The sequence below is a fragment of the Monopterus albus genome, unplaced genomic scaffold (genome assembly GCF_001952655.1).
Source record: "Monopterus albus unplaced genomic scaffold, M_albus_1.0 scaffold55.1, whole genome shotgun sequence".
Lineage (NCBI taxonomy): Eukaryota > Metazoa > Chordata > Actinopteri > Synbranchiformes > Synbranchidae > Monopterus > Monopterus albus.
The window spans coordinates 201,898-216,577 of record NW_018127935.1 but is presented as its reverse complement, the minus strand read 5'-3'; the positions used below and the strand labels follow the sequence as shown (position 1 = coordinate 216,577).

Here is a 14,680-nt window from a genome sequence, read left to right as displayed (position 1 = left end):
TACAGTGCCTTGCTAAAGTATTCGGCCCCCTTGAACTTTGTGACCTTTTGCCACATTTCAGGCTTCAAACATAAAGATATAAAACTGTAATTTTTTTGTGAAGAATCAACAACAAGTGGGACACAATCATGAAGTGGAATGAAATTTATTGGATATTTCAAACTTTTTTAACAAATAAAAAACTGAAAAATTGGGCGTGCAAAATTATTCAGCCCCCTTAAGTTAATACTTTGTAGCGCCACCTTTTGCTGCGATTACAGCTGTAAGTCGCTTGGGGTATGTCTATCAGTTTTGCACATCGAGAGACTGAAATTTTTGCCCATTCCTCCTTGCAAAACAGCTCGAGCTCAGTGAGGTTGGATGGAGAGCGTTTGTGAACAGCAGTTTTCAGTTCTTTCCACAGATTCTCGATTGGATTCAGGTCTGGACTTTGACTTGGCCATTCTAACACCTGGATATGTTTATTTGTGAACCATTCCATTGTAGATTTTGCTTTATGTTTTGGATCATTGTCTTGTTGGAAGACAAATCTCCGTCCCAGTCTCAGGTCTTTTGCAGACTCCATCAGGTTTCCTTCCAGAATGGTCCTGTATTTGGCTCCATCCATCTTCCCATCAATTTTGACCATCTTCCCTGTCCCTGCTGAAGAAAAGCAGGCCCAAACCATGATGCTGCCACCACCATGTTTGAGAGTGGGGATGGTGTGTTCAGGGTGATGAGCTGTGTTGCTTTTACGCCAAACATAATGTTTTGCATTGTTGCCAAAAAGTTCGATTTTGGTTTCATCTGACCAGAGCACCTTCTTCCACATGTTTGGTGTGTCTCCCAGGTGGCTTGTGGCAAACTTTAAATGACACTTTTTATGGATATCTTTAAGAAATGGTTTTCTTCTTGCCACTCTTCCATAAAGGCCGGATTTGTGCAGTATACGACTGATTGTTGTCCTATGGACAGAGTCTCCGACCTCAGCTGTAGATCTCTGCAGTTAATCCCGAGTGATCATGGGCCTCTTGGCTGCATCTCTGATTAGTCTTCTCCTTGTATGAGCTGAAAGTTTAGAGGGACGGTCAGGTCTTGGTAGATTTGCAGTGGTCTGATACTCCTTCCATTTCAATATTATCGCTTGCACAGTGCTCCTTGGGATGTTTACAGCTTGGGAAATCTTTTTGTATCCAAATCTGGCTTTAAACTTCTCCACAACAGTATCTCAGACCTGCCTGGTGTGTTTCTTGATATTCATGATGCTCTCTGCGCTTTAAACGGACCTCTGAGACTATCACAGTGCAGGTGCATTTATATGGAGACTTGATTACACACAGGTGGATTCTATTTATCATCCTTTGTCATTTAGGTCAACATTGGATCATTCAGAGATCCTCACTGAACTTCTGGAGAGCGTTTGCTGCACTGAAAGTAAAGGGGCTGAATAATTTTGCACGCCCAATTTTTCAGTTTTTTATTTGTTAAAAAAGTTTGAAATATCCAATAAATTTTGTTCCACTTCATGATTGTGTCCCACTTGTTGTTGATTCTTCACAAAAAATTACAGTTTTATATCTTTATGTATGAAGCCTGAAATGTGGCAAAAGGTCGCAAAGTTCAAGGGGGGCGAATACTTTCGCAAGGCACTGTACACCGTAGATCCGCGGTGGAAAGTACATTTACTTAAGTACTGTATTATGATGTATATTTTCATTTTGTGCTACTTAATACTTTGACTTCACTACAATTTAGAGATAAATACTGTACTTTTTACTCCACTACATTTTTTTTAACTTTATTTAATAGTTACTTTTCATAACCAGATCAATACAAAAATTACAATATTATCAAAACACTATTTATTTCTGGTGAAAAATTCACAAGCTACCCAGCAGCAATTCAAACTATAGGTATAATAAGACTAATAAAACTAGTCCCACCTTTACCAGCTGCAATATTAAATTTGATGAACACAATAATGAATCAGTAATTATAATCCAATAATATAATATAGATTCATGTTAAATGTGCCATTCTGCATAATATACTTTTACTTTTAGTACTTTAAGTGTGTTTTAATGCTAATACTTTTGTACTTTTACCTAAGCAGCATTTTGAATGCAGGACTTTTACTATGGCTATGAAGTACTTCTGCCACCGCTACTGTACAGTGAACATTTTTACATATGAATTTTTAGGTTTTCTTCACAATAAATGTTTCTTTGACAGGAACATTAAATGGTTTAAAAATGTATATTCAGTGAGTTCCACTATTTTAACAACTTTCTTTATTTGCAGGGTTCAACCCCGTGTGGAATGAAAAATTGCAGTTTAACATCAATGTCCCAGAGCTGGCCATGGTGCTGTTTATAGTGGAGGACTTTGACACAGCAAACCGCAATGATTTCATTGGGCAGTACTGTTTGCCACTCACCAGTGTACAGAATGGTAAGAAAGTCCAGCCTGAACAGCGCTAAAGTAAATAAAGCAATATTTGCAAGCGTTTACTCATTTGGTCAATAAATAATCACATCACACAGAGGACTTTCAGTCACATCAACAAGTTAACCTTAAGTCTACAGTGACTGAAGTATCACTTAGTTAGGAGGTAATAAAGTGCATGATGAACTTTGGTTTTAAGAAGGGGTCACTTTTCCTAGCATCATCCCTTCGTCATATTTTTCACAGCAGATGCATAATGTCTTGTTTAGTTAGATTTTTAAACCACAGCACTTCTGAATTTTTGTGTCAAGAGCTGTTGGCAACTTTATGTTAATCATAAAGTAGCTCTGAAGTAGTTTTTTGCTGACAAAACTAAAAGTGACTTCCTTTCATGCAGGATATCGCAAAGTCCCACTGCTCAACAAGAAAGGCGATGTCTTGCCCTCTGCTGGACTCTTTGTGCATACCATGCTCATGGACGCTCAGTAAGCCCACATGTGGAAAACCTACATGCCAAAAGCAACTTTTTTTTAATGGAAACACTACAGGAACTTGTCTCGTCTTGAAACTAAATAATGTAACTCTCAAATATTGTAACTCTCATGTTGCCTACCGACCAGCAGTTGCTCGCTCACAGTCATTTGTAACATTTTCTTAGCTGAGCTTCTGTAGTGTAACATAGCAAGAATGTGAATGAACAGTGTCAAAAGCTGTTTTTTAAGTCACTCAACTGTATCTGGGGACATAAGATAGAAGTACAGGTGCTAGGAAGGGAATATGTGGAAGTCGGATTAAGATGCTGACTTATGACTGTGTTATTTCTGAATTTCATTGTTTACAGATTACCTACCCTAGGCTTTCTGTTACTGTCTTTCAGAAACATACAGGTGATAAATAATAACACAGCCTGTTGCACTCAAATAATGTAATACTTAAGCAAAATAATAGCAACTATTTAAATGTCATAATTCTCTTTTGAATGAGAAAAGTAAGATTTTCTGTTTTAGTGTCAATGATTTTTGTTACTGGAGTCTGTATAATACACAAATCTTCTCTAGACATTAAGCCCTAATTTACTTTACCAAGTGTGCTGCAAACAAATCTTAATATATCACACTTTATTTTATGTTCAATTTTCCAATGTACAAAAGCGGTTTTTACTGATGTTTAGTGTCTCGTGTTTCTTATGTGCATTTGTGTGAGCTCTCAAATAAAACTCTTCTGATAGTAGGCGTTGGCTGTTTAGTCATAATATTAGTGAATCAATAATTCAAATGACAATATAGTGAGACAACTTGATTAACTGTATGATCACATGCAAACATTTAAAATATTGATAAAATATTGATAAATGTATAACAATTACAAAAAGCATTATAAAAATTTGTTTTTCCATGAAACTTGTGATTTTAGTAACAATTGTTTCAAACTGTTTTAACCACTAAGACTTGACTAAGATTAGTAAAGAAAAGTATTCAGAATGATTAAGGCCTTTACTGCTCACACGTTTCTTAAAATGCTGCCCTACAGTTTGCTTTACAAAGACCCTTATCTGCATTACAATGAAACGAGCTTGACAGCGTTTCCATGTAATAGTAAATCCTTCTCAGAAAAGTCCTGCTTTTTTCTTTAAGTCATTCTGCCTCCACTTTGGCAAGCGGAGGAAGTCTGCGCGTCTGGTCCCAAGGAGGTTCTCGAAATCCACATCAGTCAGGTAGACCTGTAGTCAAAGACAAACGACAGGTTGGCTGACCCCTACTGGACAGGCAGTGTTAGTACATCAGCATGCACACATTCTAAGTACAGCATACTGTACTTGATACATCCCAGTGAATCACAATCAACCTTGTTGCCATGGACACAGTGTGCGACAATGGGTCCCTGGGCAGAAACGTGTTAAAGGCGCTCACCCCTCCTTACATGGAAGCATGACGGTCTGACTGAACAGCTACAAATTGTAGTTGCTTTATGTCTGTTTGTAGTCTTTTTGCTGTTCTTTATGGTCTTTGTAGGTTTAAGTCTCTTTGTGGTTGTTTAGTGTCTGTGGTTATTTACATATTTTGCTAGTTGGTTTATTTCTCTTCCTGGTTGTTTTGCATCTCTCTTTAGTTTTGTGCTGCTCTGCAGTTATTTTGTTTCTCTTTGTGGATGATTTGACTGACTTTCTGTAGGTGAAGACGAGCTCTCGGGTGCAGTTGAACTTCATTTTTTTATTCACACTGGAGAACAAACGAAGCTGTCTGACTCAAGTCCAAAGCTTCCTGCTACAGCAAATCCACAGTGACACCAACTACTACATCACATTATACTAATCATTACCATAAACCATCCATAAAACATGTTTGAGGTGTTACTAGTTCTGTAATATAAAGGGGGAAAATCTAGAATAAAATCAACATTGGAATGTATTTGGCAGATGCTCAGTATTAAAAGACTCTAATCAGGACATCACCACTTGTGAGCTCTGGCACTTCAACATTCTCTCACCCAGGGTTCATTTGTGCTTGCAGCATTCACACTAGTCATTCACACCCATAATTCCTCACCCACCTCTCTCTGGCTGGGGTCCACGCCTAGTGGCAGCTCACTGGGAGGTTTGTTGATGAGGAGCTCAGGATCCAGAACCATCCCAGAGCCTCCAGCAGAGGTGGAGGACTGGGTTGTGCTGGTGGGGTAAGAGGCTCTAGGAGACAAGTCAGCTACATGGTTGTTGACTGGAGAGGAGCTCGCTGGGCCCCCTGGAGCTCTATAACCACCTCCACCCACCCCAACTGGACTCCTATTTAGGTCAGTGTTGTTCAGATCCTGTTGACATTAGAGATGAGCTTGTGAAATCTTATTTTTAGGGAATGTTTGCATGACATTTAGAGGAGAAAACATCAACATTGTAAAAATTCATACACTAGCGACCAATTGTATTGTTATGTAGATACATTAGTAGTTATTACATCAGTGATATTAGTACAACTAGTGATAGGATTAGTGTTAGTCAATAACTTACTACAGTGATTTGTGAGAGAGATGCTGCATCACTCAGGTTTTTTCTCATCTCCTCATAGGAGTTGCCTCCCTGTTGAGAAGATCAGTTGAGCCAGGACTGAAAGTTAGTACACATGCACGCAGTCGTCTTCATCTTCAAACAGTGCGTAAAAATCATCCAGGTGAAACTATGTGCCCTTTGTAATTTCTGAGACGATTTGATCACACAAGATTACTCATATTTGTGGCTCTTTTCCATAATCCGTTTATGTAATAGAAACACACAGCAATAGAATACTATGGATAGTAATGTGTAATACCTTAATCATGCTGTAGTATTATTATTATATTAATAATGTGCAATCAGACAGGGACAATCAAACTCACGCTCCACTTATGAGGATCCCACGCATTGAACCAGCCAGTGAAGGTAGGCGGCTCATATCCCTGTTTGACAAGGATAATGGGTGTGCTGGGGTCACGGCCCGCTGGGTGGGTCCTCAAGTATTCCTGCGCACTGTTCCACGCTTCTTTGGTCTCATACTGGTTTGCTGAGATTCCAACCCACAAGAAAAGCTTAAGGGACATGGAGAAAGAAAGCAAGAAAATAACAGATGGCTACATTTCAACAGTTCTTCCCAGATCACCATGTAAAAGTTTTGGAGTTTGCACCCACCAGTTGGTCTCCACATCATGTGTGCCATCATAAATTTTACTGTTCAATTCCCAGGCCCAAGAAGACAATGTTTTTCTGCAATAATAGACATTAACTCAGGGTCTGGCTGTGGCCCTTTGCCTTCTCACCTCCTCCCAGGTGTCCAGTAGCATGACATCCTCCTCGTCCAGGTCACTCTGGGCAAAGTCCTCCACCTCGGTCATCTTAAACTGACCAGTCTGATTGGAGCATTCAAATAGGCGGGGACTGTGAGGAGGCTCCTCCCTCTGCAGTCTGAAATGAAACAAACCTTTCCATTGTAAGAGCTGTTTACACTTAGGGGCATGTGTGCATACTTTATTTCATTGGTATCAGATGACAGAGGGCATATTCCACTGACTTTCACATAAATATAATCCATGCAGATTTAAAGTTAAGCCTATTAATCACTGAAAATATTACTAAAGAGGCCTTTGGATGATTTCAGACGTCCTTGTTCAGTTATAGTTATATTTTGCTTTCATGCAACATGGCTGAGCAGGAAAGACAAATGAGTCCCAGCTACTTCAGTTATGTTGTTCAGCATGGAGACACATTTCCCCTGAGATTTCTAGACTGACACAATATTGTAGCTGTCTGTGTGTACCTCTTGTCGCTAGCATAGGGGGCCTTTCCTCCCAGAGCTACCCAGAATTCAGCTGGCTCCTGGCCCTCCATCACCACCTGCTTGTCCTGTTTGGACACAACATCAGACAATGCTCTCCCCATCACCCTCTCATCCCCGCTGCAGCCCTGGACACAGAGATAAGCAGACATCAAACATACACAGAACTGTGGTAGATACAAATACACAAACATAAATTCACATTTTTAATCTCTTAAAGGGGTTCATGTCAGACTTCTGTAGCATAATTTATTTTAAATAACAAAGAAATTACCTTTCCATACCACAAATAGCACATTTGCTCAGTCTTCAGGATGAATACATCATTACTGTTGAGAGATGAGGCCCTGGCCAAAACTTCGGTGGCCTTGGTGTTTAACTCGTCGGTCCCTCTCACCTGGAAGAGCCTGGTACCGCCGTCAGGGTTGACCACACCTGGGCGACCAGTGCCACCCTTTAAACAAGCACGTCAGAATACATAAAATACATGCCGAGATTCACACTCACACAAATACGGATGAAGCAGCAAGGATTATTTAGTTTTTTGCTTTTTATTTAATTGTATAGTTTTGATAAGTGTTATATTATTCTGACCATGTAAGATTAATGTCTGATAATGTTTTTCTGGAGCATTTACTCCTTCAGATTTTTTAAAAACCATATTGCAGTATTTATTCCTCAGGTTATCCACCATCATTGGCACAGATAACTAGGAGCTAGGCCTGTTTTGCTTTTTAGCATCAGTAATTTATAAAATAAATTAATCTTCTATATGTAAAATCGCACCTCAAAGATGATAAGTTTGCCTTTGAAAATAGCCAGGAAATGATGAGGCTCCTTTCCCATGACCACCCTGACCTGGACCGGGGCTCCATTGTACTTGTTATCAATATTGACAGCCTGGTAGGCAGAAGCTGTGATCTCATCTTTAGTGGCGTGACGACCCTGGTATTAAACATAACATATCAATACAAAGTGGGCTTTCTTTGAGTAGTTGAACAGAAACAGAGAGACAACAACTGACCTGCCACATGTAAAGTATGTACTGCTGCTGGTTTGACCTTTGATATGTGTATAGGACCAAGTAGCAGTCTCCTCCATAGAACTGTCCATAAGTACTTGGATTTACTTCAGCCAGCTCCAAGTTCTCAATGCGCCACACCTGACAAAGACAGAAACATCAACATAAATCTAAAACCTTTGCCATTTGAACTACAGATGTGCATCTGCTCTGTGTGTTTGCATTTTTGCACTGCATGTGTCTGTGTTTTTTCCTTACTTTCACATCTCCAGAGGCATCGTCGACCATGCGCTGCTGTGCTGCCAGTTCAGGACGTGCATGAAGCTCCATTACATCAAATTTCATCTGGTCCACCTTAGCTACATGAAGACCCACATAAATAAATGAATAAGACATATAATCAAATCTCTTATACCTGGCTCTGCCCACGTTGTCTTGACTGACAAAAAACAGTTTGTGATAACAAGTGAAGCTGAATGGAAAATGATTTTATAAAAATCTGCTGGAAATTCATTTGTTGTATTCTTTTATAATTAATTACTATTTTTTCTGTATATAGTCATAATTATTCTGTCTTCATCTAATATTAAATATTGTGGGTCCATGTACTGTAAGTGGGTTGACAATGAGCATAATAAATACCACCTCAATTCAAATATCACTATCATCCAATCTAATTTAAACCTGTTATGCACTACAAGCTAAAATGTCCTTAGTGCATTAAACATGTACTTTCACAAATCTATCTTTTGCAGAAGTGAATTACTAGGTTACCTATCTTTCCCATGCTGTGTGTGGTGCCCAGCCCCTGGGTTTGTCCTTTATCTCTCCAGGACTTGAACAAGTGCTTGAACATGGCTGACTCTCCTCCCTCAGCCATCACCTCCACAGGAGTGTTGGATGGGTAGTTCTTGGCTTTGATATAGCCCTGATAGAAAAGATGAGTGGACAAAGTAGATCTTTAATTACTTTAATCAATCCTTACTATTTAATTTAGTGACTCAGGCAGAAGAGATTCATGACAACAGATACTTAGAGACCTATACACCAAATGTTTTAAGGAAGTAGCAGATGTACAATACCCAGGATTAAAGTATTTTATTTGTAATATACTGATTTCGGACCTATAGTACTGTGTATGTGTAAACTCACCAGTGCCCTGTTCAGAGCTTCCCGCCGCTCTTCTTTGGAGGCCTGTTTGCCTTTCCACACCATCACATGAGAACCTCCATGGTCCACAATGTAACAGTCCTGAGAGAAGAAAAACAGTGAACAAAGAGACACAGCACATTTTCTATTTGACAGCATCTAAGACTGTGTTTGAAGGATAAGTGCCAGTTACAGATGACTGCAGCAGGTCCTGCGTTAGAGGCTGCGTGGCCACCTCTTGAACCACTAGATTCCCATTATTTTCAAAAACGCTGAAGAGAAACATAAGGAAAATGTAAATGGACAAAAATATTCCCAGCATGTTGCAAAATAGGTAAATGATCAATTAAGATTCCTTACTGGTAGAGCCTGACGTTGGTGGCCTGCACTTGATCTGGGCTGTCATCAGGGATAGCCTCCTTCAGTGGCCCGGTTCTTTGGCCAAGCACCGTTGTCAGGATTTTCATCAGCTCTGGTGAGCTCTGCTCATCTCCGCCCTCTATGATGCCAATCTGTGCACGACCTCCTCTCTCCCGGTCCCGAATGTCCTGAGCCAACAGCAATGCCTGTAGAGCAAGCAGAGGAGAAATAAGTTTTACATTTAATTCGTATAGTGAAAACCTGTTTAAGAAATCCAGTCTAACGTATATATAGCCTACATTCTGGACATGAAAACCAATATATTTGTGACAAATACAAAATATCCAAAAGACGAATATGCTGATTTTATTAATAGTGAGAAATTAGCTCTAAATTATCCATCTAGATTGAATGATGCAAGTAAAAACATTTAAAATGAAGGTATTTATTGTATTTAAAAATAATATATATTACTATAAAGGTTATTTGTAAAGCAGCTGAAATGTGGAATTACTATTTTTATTTGAGAATAGTGTCTTTAAATATAATTAAAAGTACCATGTTTAGTATTTGACCAGTTGTTGTGCTACTGAGCAATGTTTTTACAAATGGATCCCAGTTGTGAGCACAATTCACATCCTGCTGTGTTTTCCACACTAGGCTGCTGACTAAGAGTTGGTGGCAATAACATACCAACAAAGTAGAAATACACTAACTAATACAGTGAAGAAGACTGCCTCCAAACAAACATGGACACAAACCATGCATATTTAAAGAGCCTCTGTACCAACATTGTGTGAGAGAATACTATAAATGCATTCAGCATCAATAGACGTAAAAGATACACAAAATGCACTTTGGTGAGTAAATGTCAACAATCTTTTGTTACGTAGTTTACAAAAGGTTTTATCCATTTGTACACACACGATTCCTTTGTAGTACTGTAAAGTGACTAAATATATTTTCTAAAATAATAGAGGAAGATGTACTTTATTTGAATATTTCACAACTTTAAACACCAATATACACCACTACATTTACATATCAACTACATGTTACACTATAGATTCTTTCATCTCATTATATTCTAAAATATAGGCTAATGGTTTATCATAGCATAGCATCCTCATTAGTACCTGAAGTAATTAAAATTTGTTCCACTCTCAACCAGCTTCAAGCATAAAATGCTGCTTATAATGCTGCTTTTGTTACTTTAAGTGCCGTTGTGGCTACAGAAGAGGACTGGGGCCTCTGTAAAAAAACATATTTGAGTTCTGACTTTAAACCTGACTTTTAAAAAAAGTCAAAATTCTGAGAAAAAGCCAGAACTCAAATAAAATTTTTATAGTGGCCCTAATCTTCTTCCATATGTGACTAATCAGAGGCTTCAGAACCTTGAGTTTCTCCTTCCTGTTGCTTTGCGGGCCGTTCCACTGCACTATGGTTTTCCCCATATCCAGCAGAAATATATCTCCATTATTAAAGCTGTTCCAGGACACCTCCACCTGCACACAGACACACAAACCTTAACATGATGGAGGGTTATAAATTATTTCCCTTTATTCAAATAGTTTACAGTGTCATAAAATATTCACATATTCAATAAATGCCACACAGTCATAGCATTTCTCAAACAATTAATATCTTCTTTGACAGCTATGATGACAAGAGTGCTGCAATTTGTTTAACTACATGGGAGTGTTGACAACCATTGGCTGTGTGAAGCTCCAGATAGCATCAACAGCAGCTACAGCATCATTCCCTGTTCTAGCCCTTTATATTCTTCTCTGCCTACCTCTTTTGCTGTGACATGCTTCATCCCTCTGATGTGCAGCAATCGCAGGATATTGTAGACATTTGTGTCAACGTGGTGAAAACCTGACCCCACTCCGCCCTTCTTGTAACTGTGGAGAGATTAGCGTACATGACCGAAGTCCAAGTGTAATAAAACACTTATGCCACACATGAAGCTACATGAGTACAACAGCACCTGGGAGTGTTTCTTGGTTTGTTCGTTTTAAAATATATAACTGAGAAGTGTTTTTCTTCGCTAAGCTTCAACCAAACAGGTGTAATTTATGTCATCATGATTTCCTATTAGTGTTCTAAGCATGTCTCAGAAAGATATGTGACTCCTTCATATTTGTCAGTTCACACAAATACCCCCTTCCTACTCACATGAGGCCATTTTTGAAGTAGCTTTTGAATCGGGGTGACTCATTGCCCTGTACCTCCCTGTGCTGGACTGGATTGCCATCCAGGTACTCGTCGAGCTGGGTGGTGTACATGACTGCTGCGCCTTGCTCATCCTGAGAAGATTTATTTCCTATCCAGAAGTGGATGTCAGCTGTTAGGCCGGATCCCTTGTTCTCACTTATCTGGTAATAAGCATGGAAAACACATCAAGAGACATAGCTGTAACACTTGGACATATCTATATTAATGTGGTTGCTCACTGTAGCCAGTGCTGTACTCACATTTAGAACAATGTAACAGTCTCCCTCAAAGAAGTTACCAAAGCCTTGGGCTGGTACAGGCACCATCTCCATATTCTGTATAAGAAAACAAGAAAAACATATCAAATCTCCTACAATAACACTTCAGCCTTTACTGAAGCCCCCATTTACTGCTCACAGTAATGTGGGCTCCATTACAGTAGTTTTAGGGCTGACTCACATTGATGGTCCATATCTGCAGGCCTGGCTTCCGGCTGACATTTCTAAAAGTGTCTTGATTGTCATCACTCATCTTACTGCTGAACTGAAACAAACACACAGCAAAAAGGCATAAAGAGGTGTGGTCTTTACATTGAACAATGCTTATCTCAGGCTATGTAAGAGCAAATTACTATATATGCAATAAGAAGGAGAGTGAGGAATATATGCGCTATTACAATGTACACCTACTGTACTGTAACTGACTTGAGTGTTGCCATTTTGAAACCAATCATCAATTTTTCAGTGAAAAATATTGTAATTGTAGTTAGTTACTATTTTTAGCTTAAGATTTTATATATTAAACATTTGATGAGCTTTTAAAGTATTATGCATTGCTTCACATTAAACTGTCATAAATTAGAAAACACATTTTCACTTGCAGTGCCTCCTAAGTACTTGGGGAAAAAACATTTCTGAGACCTCTTCCTCTTCCACATTGCTCATTCATATGGGTTTCCTATCTTTTCAACTGGAAACAGATGTCTCTAAACAGGCACAATAAAAAAATTGGATCTCTGACAGCGAAACACCTCTAATCCTCCTAATGAGTGCCATCTTGGCACCACAGCTACTTACAAGTTCTGCAATCAGCAGTGCTTAAACTTCTGGAGAGAGTTTGCTGCACTGAAAGTAAAGGGGCTGAATAATTTTGCACGCCCAATTTTTCAGTTTTTTATTTGTTAAAAATGTTTGAAATATCCAATAAATTTTGTTCCACTTCATGATTGTGTCCCACTTGTTGTTGATTCTTCATAAAAAATTACAGTTTTATATCTTTATGTTTGAAGCCTGAAATGTGGCAAAAGGTCGCAAAGTTCAAGGGGGCCGAATACTTTCGCAAGGCACTGTATATTAAACATTTGATGAGCTTTTAAAGTATTATGCATTGCTTCACATTAAACTGTCATAAATTAGAAAACACATTTTCACTTGCAGTGCCTCCTAAGTACTTGGGGAAAAAACATTTCTGAGACCTCTTCCTCTTCCACATTGCTCATTCATATGGGTTTCCTATCTTTTCAACTGGAAACAGATGTCTCTAAACAGGCACAATAAAAAAATTGGATCTCTGACAGCGAAACACCTCTAATCCTCCTAATGAGTGCCATCTTGGCACCACAGCTACTTACAAGTTCTGCAATCAGCAGTGCTTAAACTGCCTCTTGACTCATACTGGAAACAACAGTACTGATAAGCAAACACTGTATCACCAGCTGAGCCAAGACTAGGGCTCAGTGGTGACACACTATATAGAAACAGCCTGCTTGAAACACATATGGTTGTCAAATATCTGGAGATTGCAGTTATTCTTCAAAGAAATAACCCTCATGTACTGAGCACTGCCTCCATGTCTATATATAAAGCGTCTTGCCGAGCAGTGATTGATGGAGTGGGTGGTGTAAGGTGCGATAGCTCAGATCAGCTATAGGCTACTCAACCAGGATTTCAGCCACACCCTTATCAAGGCTCTAGTATTCAGGGAATCAGATAAAGTGGTGACACACATAAAACAAACAGAAAAAATACCTTAAAGTGATATGGTTTGGGCTGCAGCTGCAAAACCGTACTTCATTTAGCTTCTGGTGCGTGAGCCTGGGGAGGGCTGAGTCATAGCAGCCATTGTGGCCTAAAGTACTGAATGTTAAAATGTAGTGCAACACTGGCACAACTAAAGAAGATTCATAAGCTCAGCCAGATGACATGTTAATATTAGTTGCTCAGTAATATGTTTTAAGTTTGCGTTAGTTTTTCATTCAAAAGTCACTGACATATGTGAAAAGCTATTTAGCTCTCTATCTCAGTTCATTGCTTTCAATTTGTCATATGTTGCTAATTTGACACAAGACATATTGGTATTATGAATAATTCTGTGCCCTGTTGTGTTTGCTGAGTGCTGATCTGTCATTGTATATACTGTATGTTAACTGTTACATTCAGGTGAGAATTAGCATCAAGCTAACACTGTTACATGTATCACATGATAGCCTATTGTACTGTATTCAGGTTTTCATCCTATACTGTAGCAGAATAATGAGCCAAAAATAAATAAATAAATATGTAAATGGCAGAATGGTAGCACAGTGTCCAGACTTTAAATATATATGGCTGCGACTGGACTAATACATTTAAAGCATATAGGATCAGATTATCAGATTAACTGTGTGCATATATTTCTGTATATAACTGTGTATTGTGTATATTGTGCTAATTGTGTATAGCTAATGTAATTGTGATAAAATGACCAGTTAAAAGAGTTGATCATCAAATTCAATTGCCCAGAAAATTGTGTACAACTCTGGATGGAGAGGGGAGTAAGAATCGCTCTTCCTTGCTTTGTTTTAATAGATTGATTTGATTTAATTGATGTATTAACTTGATTCAATAGTGTTGCTTATTGCCAAGCTCTTGAACACTTTAAATGCAGTGGCAACTCCCTGTGGTGAATGGAAAATAAACATTGCGTTCAGCAATCTGATCCCGGTCAAATCATTTCTACAAAGATAAACTGAAGACCAGCATTGCTTCTATTATTGTGACAGGAAAGACTGGTTCCACATCAATTAACCCGTGGTGTCCGCTGACTCTGCATACAGTGAGCTTTGTTAATGCTCTAAATGCATCCTATGTTCATCTCCAGGTAATATGAAATGATGCATGGTTTGAAGGCCCCACATACAGCAAAGTTTGTTTCAAAATATATATATATATTA

The 14,680-nt window shown here is 38.8% G+C and overlaps 2 protein-coding genes across 2 annotated transcripts in view; one reads left to right on the top strand and one right to left on the bottom strand.

Moving 5' to 3' along the window:
• The window catches only part of plcd1a (phospholipase C, delta 1a), a 15,656-nt gene extending 12,027 nt beyond the window's left edge, over positions 1–3,629 (top strand). The window contains 2 exon segments of the mRNA XM_020602347.1: positions 2,267–2,430; positions 2,822–3,629. Of these exon segments, the coding sequence (XP_020458003.1) occupies positions 2,267–2,430; positions 2,822–2,913 (256 nt within the window). The 3' untranslated portion in view covers positions 2,914–3,629.
• A 293-nt stretch (positions 3,630–3,922) lies between these two features.
• The window catches only part of vill (villin-like), a 12,127-nt gene continuing 1,369 nt past the window's right edge, over positions 3,923–14,680 (bottom strand). The window contains exons 3-21 of the mRNA XM_020602326.1: positions 11,929–12,012; positions 11,730–11,804; positions 11,431–11,630; positions 11,048–11,156; positions 10,647–10,757; positions 9,253–9,458; positions 9,086–9,164; positions 8,896–8,994; positions 8,518–8,671; positions 8,002–8,102; positions 7,747–7,884; positions 7,509–7,667; positions 6,997–7,176; positions 6,705–6,850; positions 6,208–6,352; positions 5,791–5,979; positions 5,426–5,494; positions 4,975–5,229; positions 3,923–4,144 (exon numbers count right to left, since the gene is read on the bottom strand). Of these exons, the coding sequence (XP_020457982.1) occupies positions 4,031–4,144; positions 4,975–5,229; positions 5,426–5,494; positions 5,791–5,979; positions 6,208–6,352; positions 6,705–6,850; positions 6,997–7,176; positions 7,509–7,667; positions 7,747–7,884; positions 8,002–8,102; positions 8,518–8,671; positions 8,896–8,994; positions 9,086–9,164; positions 9,253–9,458; positions 10,647–10,757; positions 11,048–11,156; positions 11,431–11,630; positions 11,730–11,804; positions 11,929–12,012 (2,613 nt within the window). The 3' untranslated portion in view covers positions 3,923–4,030. The remainder of the gene's footprint in view (positions 4,145–4,974; positions 5,230–5,425; positions 5,495–5,790; positions 5,980–6,207; positions 6,353–6,704; positions 6,851–6,996; positions 7,177–7,508; positions 7,668–7,746; positions 7,885–8,001; positions 8,103–8,517; positions 8,672–8,895; positions 8,995–9,085; positions 9,165–9,252; positions 9,459–10,646; positions 10,758–11,047; positions 11,157–11,430; positions 11,631–11,729; positions 11,805–11,928; positions 12,013–14,680) is intronic.